This window comes from Formica exsecta, unplaced genomic scaffold, assembly GCF_003651465.1.
Source record: "Formica exsecta isolate Colony F162 unplaced genomic scaffold, ASM365146v1 scaffold236, whole genome shotgun sequence".
Lineage (NCBI taxonomy): Eukaryota > Metazoa > Arthropoda > Insecta > Hymenoptera > Formicidae > Formica > Formica exsecta.
This window is the reverse complement of record NW_021849640.1, coordinates 264,211-273,918: the sequence shown is the minus strand read 5'-3', so window position 1 is coordinate 273,918 and position 9,708 is coordinate 264,211. Positions and strand designations below refer to the sequence as shown.

At 30.3% G+C, this 9,708-nt stretch overlaps 1 protein-coding gene across 2 annotated transcripts in view; it reads right to left on the bottom strand.

Annotated features, from left to right (window-relative positions):
• Nucleotides 1-2,169: 2,169 nt before the first annotated feature.
• The window catches only part of LOC115235863 (lamin Dm0-like), a 22,347-nt gene continuing 14,808 nt past the window's right edge, over nt 2,170-9,708 (bottom strand). The window contains exons 2-9 of one of the 2 annotated variants that reach the window (XM_029807935.1): nt 5,750-6,062; nt 5,217-5,509; nt 4,888-5,082; nt 4,556-4,784; nt 4,242-4,463; nt 3,941-4,045; nt 3,321-3,378; nt 2,170-2,325 (exon numbers count right to left, since the gene is read on the bottom strand). In XM_029807935.1, the coding sequence (XP_029663795.1) occupies nt 3,355-3,378; nt 3,941-4,045; nt 4,242-4,463; nt 4,556-4,784; nt 4,888-5,082; nt 5,217-5,509; nt 5,750-6,062 (1,381 nt within the window). In that variant the 3' untranslated portion in view covers nt 2,170-2,325; nt 3,321-3,354. The remainder of the gene's footprint in view (nt 2,326-3,320; nt 3,379-3,940; nt 4,046-4,241; nt 4,464-4,555; nt 4,785-4,887; nt 5,083-5,216; nt 5,510-5,749; nt 6,063-9,708) is intronic. The other variant, XM_029807934.1, reaches the window with a different exon arrangement.

Genomic DNA, 9,708 nt, shown 5'->3' with positions numbered 1-9,708 from the left:
AATCGTCGTTTAAATTTGCTTTGCCAGATATATATATATATATATATATATATATATATATATTATATAATATGTGCGCGAAAAGCCCTTCTCAGTATATAAAAGAATATTATCGAACCGTATCTTAAACTTTCACACAGTGTTTTCTTTAGTTCCTGATACTTATATGTATCTTCATTTCATACGGGTATATGAGATTGTTTTATTTCATCGTAACATCGTAAGGCGAATAGAATATAACCGTATCATCGAAACGATTAATATAACTTACACTTACACGTATATGTGATGCGCGCATTTTACGATATGTCAAAAAAAAAAGTTTTATACTAATTTCCACGTTACTCTTTTTAATATGTATGAAAAATCTTTATATGTACAGAGATATTAATAAAACTTGGAGATCCACAATAAATCGTCTTCAAGCAAGACTAACAACGATTTCTACGTTTTTTATCCAACAGAAAAGCGTTCGAGTAGGAAACTTTTTTTACACATAAATAGATGTTTCTCCAAACTTACAAAATTATTTAGCACAAAGACGAAAATGAGTTATTGACAGCCTAGTGCAGAAAACAGCGCGAATAAAAAAAATTAAATTTTTATAAAAAATATTTAGCATTCTTAATTTTTAAATGAAAATTTTCCTTTTTTTATATTGTTTCTATATACAAATATTTAGCTGATTTAACATGAATTTGCAAATGTAGAATCTGAACAACGTAATTTATCGTAAACTTTTTTTTCGGTTTGATGCTGTCTCTATCAAAAGACTTATTCTAATTTAATGTTTGACCAAAAATAGTTACTTTCACTGTTGTGAAAAAAAATAATTATACGAGTACATTTGTACAATTAATTTTTTAATTTTTATTATTAGTATATAAATGATATAAAGCTGAATACAATTGAGAAAAATCATTTTGTACGCACAGATGGGCGCGTGAAGAACTGTAAGAACAAATATGTTTCTTGCATTTTCTTTGACATCTTATTTCGATAGAAAAATCAATTACACATCAGCAGCATCCGGTGTACAATCCGATGCACAATTTCGCAATCGAAAAACGTACTCTTTTGACATGTAACTGCGACTTCAGTTGAATGTCACTTAATCGGAAAATAGAAATAACATTCAATCGAATGTTAGTCAAGCGTTTTCTTCGGGATAACATGGAGTGACGAAACTGTTTATCCAACTGACAGTTATCATATATATATATCTTTTCCAGTTTTATACCGTCATACTTAAAAAAAAAAAAGAGAGAGAGAGAGAGAGAGAGAAACGAATACTGACAGCCTAATCGATCTATTGATTATTTTTTTTAGACACAATAAACGAACATAAACATAACTTAATCATTACCATAAATTAAAAAAATATTAATCGTTAAAATACGCTCGAAACATTATTTGTCCAATATTACAATTTGAAGAGAATATAATAAACGGATGCATTATAGCCTGGTGGTAAATGTGAACTTGTATGCGGCACGTAACAATGGAGAAGAAATTGGCTGAATGCAAGCATTACTACCATTAATGTCCGTCTATGCAATTATTGTATGGCTGTGAGTTCAACGGAGTATAATAGCACAGTTTTGTCTCTTTCTCTTATATAATAAATGGATTTGTAAATGCAATATATTATTCGTACCACGGAACACAGTTGTTAAGTTTGATTTGGAATTCTTGCGCATCAGCTGAAATATATTATACAATATCTTCTCTTTCTTATACGTTATACATACATATACATTCAACTGCAATAATTTTTTCGTTTATTATTCTCCTCTTCTTCAAAGTGAACATCCAATAAATGAATCTTGTAGAACTCATTATGTCTCTGATATTATACTCTAAATTAATTTCTTTGTGTTAATGGCACAATCTTTTTATTCTCATTAATTTTGTACACAATGCTTACAAAGCTCATTATCATGGAAACTTTTAAAACCTTTTGATAATAATGTCAAAAAAGAAATAATAAATATTGCAGTTAAAACACATTTTTAATAACTTTCTTACATTATTGCAATAGAAAATATATACATATATACATATAAGCACATATATATATTTTCTTTTTTTCTATTGCAATAAAAAGTTAATGTATTTTTATTGCAATATATATACATAATATATAAGAAAATATTTTGTATTTAAACTGACAGAAAAAAATTAATTTAAAGTATAATATCAGAGATATAAAATACAACATTCACTTACCAAAATTAATTTAGAGTATAATGTGTATAATTAAGCTTAATAATTATAAATTTATGTTCACATAATTCGGCAACGTTCTTCACCTTGGGGATCACTCTGAAACATAAAACATACAATATTTCATCAACAAAACGAACGAAAAGAACATAAAATAAATGAGTAATTACCACGGGCCCCAATTCGCTTATTTCACTGCGTGAATATTTATTTAGTTACAAGCAAATAATGAACCTTTATTGTTAAATTCACACAGTGAAAAATACATATATGTATATGAAAATATGTGAGATATATCCTTTTATAATTATTCTATTTTGTTTAAAATTTTTTTGCACACAGCATATTTAGTCCGCATAATCTCTATTACCTGTATACAATCTATATGATCTATATTAATATGCAGTAATGTATAATACATCAGTTATACGCTAAATTAAATTTATATTATTCATAAATGTTACTACCGTTCACATTTTAAATAAAGCAAAACGCATACTGTTCCTTAAATTACATAATTCGATTATACATACATATATCAATGATCACAAAACGAACAACTAATATTTATATAATATCAGAAGATGAAAATTTGTTCAATGTTGAAATGCAATACAAAAGCTTATATAATCGATGTAAAAAAACTCTCGCATAGATTTAACATTCAGAAAATTCTAAATTTAAATAAAACATTAATAATACGTAATTAAAATTTGTTTAATTCACAAATTATAGCATTGAATATCCAAATTTTATGTAAAAAAAAAAAAGCTTTAAGTATTATCTATGCAAATAATATTTAACGATGTGTATATGTTTTTATACATACAATATATAATCGCAATAATATATTTTAATTAAAGACAATGTGGTTAATTGATGGGGGATGATGTAATAATCTTAACAAAGATTATATTAATTCTCGTAAGGCATGAGATTTTAGTTGTTAAGCGGTGAGTATCCAGGCAAAGTGCTGCATGAAAACCAACCAAATATGAAGCAAAATATAATTCTTATATATTATATGAGTGCAAAGAATATTAATTATTGACAACTTAATGTTCGAACATCTGATAGGTTATAAAATAACTTACATAAAGTGCCCATCAGAGTCGTGTGCCCTCACCCTTAATACGGGTAGAGATATCTTCTCTATGGAACAAGAAGTGAATTGTTGTGAAAACGCTACCCCCCCGAAATTAGTTGTCTATAACTGCAACACTTATTCTGTATATAACAAATCTCGAAAAAGTGAAAAGTAAGTAAAGTCTGAATATTTACTACAATTTTGCGTGAATATTAAATTGATCCCTAATGATGCAGCTTGAAATTTTCAAATAAATATTATTCTCATAGCCACATTGTCTTCTTTTCATGTTTAAGAATCTCAAAAAATATGTTCTTTTCTGTTTCTCAGGTATATTTTTTTATCAACTAGCATCTTTTTAGTATGTCAAAGGAAGTACTTTTTTACATTATTGTAATTGTGCATTATTACAATTTGCTAAATACCATTTCATACGTCGATAGTATATCAAAATATTGCTGCAGTTAGAATATAACACTGACACATATCAGCATTATATTATTACTTCCAACTTCTGTTTTCCTAATGACTCTTATTTTAATTTCAAAACTAGTTTAAAGCTTTCATCTACGATACTTACAATATAATGTAATGCATAATACAATGAAACATTTACTGTATCCTTACCTGTTGGTGATGAAGTTCTTCTGTTGATCGGAATCCTATACTTTCCCTATGTCGGGACAAACTTGTAGACAATTGCTGTCTCTTGCGTTCAGAAGTTGCCAGTTCCTATTAGAAAATTAAAAAATGTAAAATTTGTCCCCTTAAATGTTTTGTATAATATTTCGACTAATAAGAAATCTGTTTTTATCATATAAAATTTGTTTTCCTTGAAATTTAAAAATATCTATCACATATATCGGTATTGAAAGAAACATGCTTATTTAAATACATAGTTAAATACATGATTGATGGTAATGCATACCTCTCCTTCGTTATTGAACAGAATCGTACTCATGTTGTCCGCTATAAACCATTTCTGACCTTTCATAACGATGTTAGATGGTGGCTCGTGTGTCGCACCGAGATCAGCTGACCATACCAATACATTAGCACCTGCTTCAAGTTTTGCTGTACGATGAAACTTGAAAACTGTTTCCAGAGTACCAGCTTTGCGAATAAGCTGCCAGCCGCTCAAACTTATTTCCTGTTGTACAAATTATGTTTGATACATAAAGTATGTATTATCTGTAGCTCGAATAAAATCAAAATTAATTTCTCTAAAGCTTTCAGCCTTACCTTATTGCCCTTGTTGGTAAGTTTAACAAATCGTCCTTGGGGATCTGCTTCAGTAATTTCTACGTCACCCCTAGCAGTACCTGAAACGCTGTAATCACTACTGCTACGTTCTTCACTTTCTTCCAATAAAGTGCGTTTTCGTTTACCCCCTCTAAGAGGGGTATGTCTGGACGGAGTTGCTCTACCACTTAAAGACGTGTTTGTCGATTGCATAGGCGTAATGTTTAATCTGAAAATTAAAGTAAGAATAAATTAATCTAATTGGAAATAAGAAAGGAAAGAGCTTGAAATTTTCCGTTCAAATTCAAACAGATTACAATATATTGGCTTACCTGGCCTCTTCAGACTCGAGCATTTTACGATATGCAGCGATTTCTAAATCAAGTGCCACTTTAATGTCCATGAGATCCTGATATTCTTGCAACTGCTGAGCCATTTCGTCTCGCATACGTGCTAATTCCGCTTCCAATCCAGCCAAGTTTTCCGCGTGACGAGAACGTTCGTTTTCTCTTAAATTTTCCAAATCTCTGTTGAAAGACACATTTATGTTATTTTTATACTTACTTAAATATAGAAATATATAAACGCTTTATATTTATTTCAAAAAAACATTCTGTTAACATGAAGAGAGAGACTCAGAAAATTTTGTAAAAAAAATTACCTGATTCGTGCATTAAGCGCATTATTGGACGCTTCGAGCTCGCTGATTCTTGAATTAAGCCCTTCGATTCTAGAGCGTGTCTGTCTTAATTCTTCGACTGCTATACTGGCGGCTCCACTATTACGTTGTGCATGAGATGCCAAATTCTTGATTTTGTTTTCATATAACAATTCAATCTCCTCTCGATTTGCACGCATCTGTGCTTCATATTGGTCGCGCAATTCTTGTAGCGACTGCTGCAATTTCGCCTCGTATTGTTCCGCGAGGCGCCCGTCTATTTCGGATATCTCAACCTAAAATGCAAACACATACATTATAAGTGATGTTTTAAAAAATTTATAAATTTAAAAGTAATTGTATCAACATTGATTAGAAATTTAACTTATTTTTAGTCTTTTCTATTACAGTTCTAATTATATTGCTAGGTTTAAATAAATATTCATCAACTAACTTTTCATGTGAAAATGGCAATAACGATATCTTTATAATAATGTAATAAAATCTAAAAGATCTTATTTCCAATAATAACTTACTTGTCGTCTCGTACGAGTCTCCGAAAGTTCTTGTTGATAAACTTGATCCTTAAAACTGATATCTTCTTTGAGACTTTGAATATTGTTCTCCAGATCGATTCGCTGCAAAGTCTCCTCCTCCAGATGTTTCCGAGCATCGTCGAGCAACGCTTTCAATCTTTCGATTTCCTTCTCCGAATCTCGATCTTTCTCTGCAAGCTTCTTGCGCTCTGCCTGCGATTGATTGAATTGTGATTGTAAATCACTGCAGCGTGTTTCATAGATCATGGCATTTCGCTCTGCTATTTGCAAATCCTTTGTTTTTTTCTCCAATCTAGAAAATAAATATTAAATAAAAATTATATACATATTAATAGATACACATATTAATCAAATATTAATTGCTGAGGATTAAACACCAGATTGCAATTTTATTTAAATATAAAAAGAAATTTTTTCGTGAACATTTTTATACACAAGAACAAGTTTCTCATTGACTCATCTCTACAATTAGATAGGCTTTCATCCTTCGAATCTTCCACGAAGGTTCTTTGAACATAAAATACTCGGAATTGACATCATCTCGCTATCCTTGGCCTACTGCCTTAAAACAGATAATATCGAATGATGCTATCCTCGTGGAAAACGAGAATTATTTTTCTCACTGTAATATCTTTGGAAAGTATCGATGATTAAACGGCTACACTACTAACAATACTCATTTTTTATTTATATCAAATTGAGAAAAGAATTCAGGACCAAGTAATGAACGTGAAAGAAAATAGATTAATAAAACATAGGATAATTTTTTACGGGATACTTTTACTTTCTTTTTCTTTTTTTATTTTGCAGGTATTTCTCGGTTCTAAGTAACATAGTAAATTTCGCAATTATGCATATAACGCGCGACATTCATCAGGGCGTAACGACAAATTCAGGGAGCATTATGACAAATTCGTCTTTCATTTACAGCATTCCGAACATGAAGAAGCCATGCGCCAGGCGAGGAGAGAACGCGCTTCTATTTCAAGCGGTGCACGACCCACATCGAGAATTTTATTTTCTACCATGGTGGCCCAGACTGTTGTCAATATTCGTCCGGTTGCCACACGGAAGATCTCGCGTTGCCGTTCTTAAACAAGTTAGAAATGATCCGAAAAATATGCGCGGTTTCACCAGAAATACATTGATTAATGGCGAATTGAACTATAATTATCATCTAACTGCTGATATCATCTAACGCAATATTGAATCCGAAATATTAAATGTCACACATACGTCAGTCAAATACGATTTATTGTAGATCATTATTTATCGCGATATTTTCCGTTTGTATAATCGGAATAATAATAAGAATATATTTATTAATAATCAGATATTATTAATAAATATATTCTTATTATTTATATTTTAGTCTTATTAAATATATGTAACAAAACATGAATTAATTCGCATGTTCAACAAGATTGGAGGACATCATTGCTCTAAACAATCGTCGAGTAAGGAAGGGAGTCTCGGGATTTATACGCTTCTCTTAGCAGGAGGTGATGGTCGTCGCCCTCGTCTTCCCTCGCAGCCAATCAGAGCGAAATGAGACAGACGAGACGCTTCAAAAGTGTTACGATGTTACGTACATCCAACCATGCATGAACGAGCGACGAGCGTTACATGTTTTACAATGTCAAGCGTCAAGTTTAATCGATCGAGTTTATAATTTTGCGCTCGCGCGATTAATTGAGGAGCCAAGTGCAATTCTTAATTACTCAATTGTATCACATAAAATATATAGAAAAGGTTTTTTTTTATTTATCAAGATAAATCCATCTTATAAATACTTTCCATATGCTAATCCTTTATTTTTAATGTCTATGCAAATTAATTTTAATAAAAAAAATATTATTTTATTAATTAAATAAATAATAATATTAACTTTGCCCAATTTCAAACAATTGACAAATTAATAAATAAAAAAATTCTAAAATGACTAATTTGTCTCTACTCAAAATCAAATGATCATCGTATTATATGTGACACCTTGTATATAATATTGAACTTATAATCTACAAACGCGGTCCTTGAAGCTCCAAAAATGGTTTTACGTTCGCGAGTACATGACGCTATAAAATGGCTGACACACGGGGCATATATGATGTCATCCTCAATTCCGTATAACTCGATTTTTCAGATGGCGATCGATTCATAGCTCCGGAATTTCGCATTTACTTAAACGAAAGCATCTTCGAGACTGCGCGCCACATGGTGCAAAAATCACGTTGATTAACGTAATCATTATCGCCTCGAAATAGATACCGCTTCATGCATTCGCCGATAGTTTCATTTGATTCCAATATTTATTCGCAAAATAACAATATGGGGAAAAAAAAAGATTTTATTTTCCAAATCATTCATCATTATATATCATCTTTGATTTTATTTTATATTAAATTATTTTATTTTTTATTTCAAATAAAAAGATATATTTCTTTTTTTACAAAAATTTAATAGAATTATTATTAATATGCGAGAGAGAATTATATTCAAAAATCATCTTTATTATATATTTTTATTCGCACTTGAATTTAACTATCTGTGTCAAGCATCGTGCGGCTGCTACTGTACACATATACGAGCGAAATACAACTGATTCTTTCGAAAGAAAACAATCGCGCGAGAGCATGAGTCCGATATTCGTCCTCGGTAGATATAATAACAAAAAAGCATAACATAGATAATTTCTATGTTTATGCAAAAAAGTAAATACATGACATGCAAGATCTTAATGGATATGTAGTCGCGCTGAAAATTCGCTAACAATAGAAAAGAAATTTTGTTTCGGACAAAATTTTGCCTTTTTATCCGCGTAAAATATGCGTTGCATAATGATTGCACGTATGTCCATAAGCAATAATTAATAATATTTAAGCGTGTCGCCGATATTTCATAAAATAAGGAATGCACAAACATATTATTATCGTGCGTTTATCGCAACTGACATGAGTCATGGACTTAATAACACTTTAGATTTAAGAGAAATGGCAAAATTAAAAAGAATTTTTTTCTCTCGGAGAAATCAAGAAACACCTTCATTATTTTTAAGGATAATAGAAACAAGAAATTTTTGAAAGAATAAGCTTTATAGAAAAATGTAGAAAATATCCCGCAAGGTATTGTTACTTATATTTTTGCAAACAAGCGGATAATAATTTATATTTTTTAACAAATTTTTCTCTTGTTAAAAAAACGTTATTTTAATTTATATTTTATATTTATTATTTTAAAGCTATCAGTTGACTTTGTTATTTTATTATATATTTAACGTGTTTTCAAGATCTGCAACGGTTTTCACAACTCAAGGGATTTAATGATTAAGGAAAACACATATAAACATTAATCCGAGAAGAATAAATGATAAAACTTGCAATATATAATTCTGCGAATCCATTAAATCTCAATATTAAATATACGCGTTCTCCGGTTATCAAAAAGCACTTATGTCATCGCAACTTTTTTTTTGCGTGCCCAAGGACCATTAGATATGTGAATGCAATAAGCATAATTAAGAGCCGCAATTTTAGTCGCTGACACAATTCCTCCCACAAAAAGTCCTTAGATCCGAGACAATGAAACAAAAGAGTCACGATAAAAAATGCAATATGATATTGTCTTGTCCAAAGTAAACAATAACAGTAACAAAATTCTATTTATTAATAGATCATGATATTTTACATTTACATCATTAAAAACATTATTAAAAACATGATCTGTAGCGTGAAAATGAGCCTGTACAAACCGTGAATTTCCCGGAGGATTTCACAATCGATACTTCATCAATACTTTTAATCAATGTGCAAAGAGTATTTCAGTAACACGATTTATTTCGCAGTAAAAAGAATATTCTAGAATCTGCGAATTGACGCGATAAAAAAAAAAAAGTTTCGAAAGATGCAGGTATAGATGATGGAAAAAGTTGGGGCATTCCT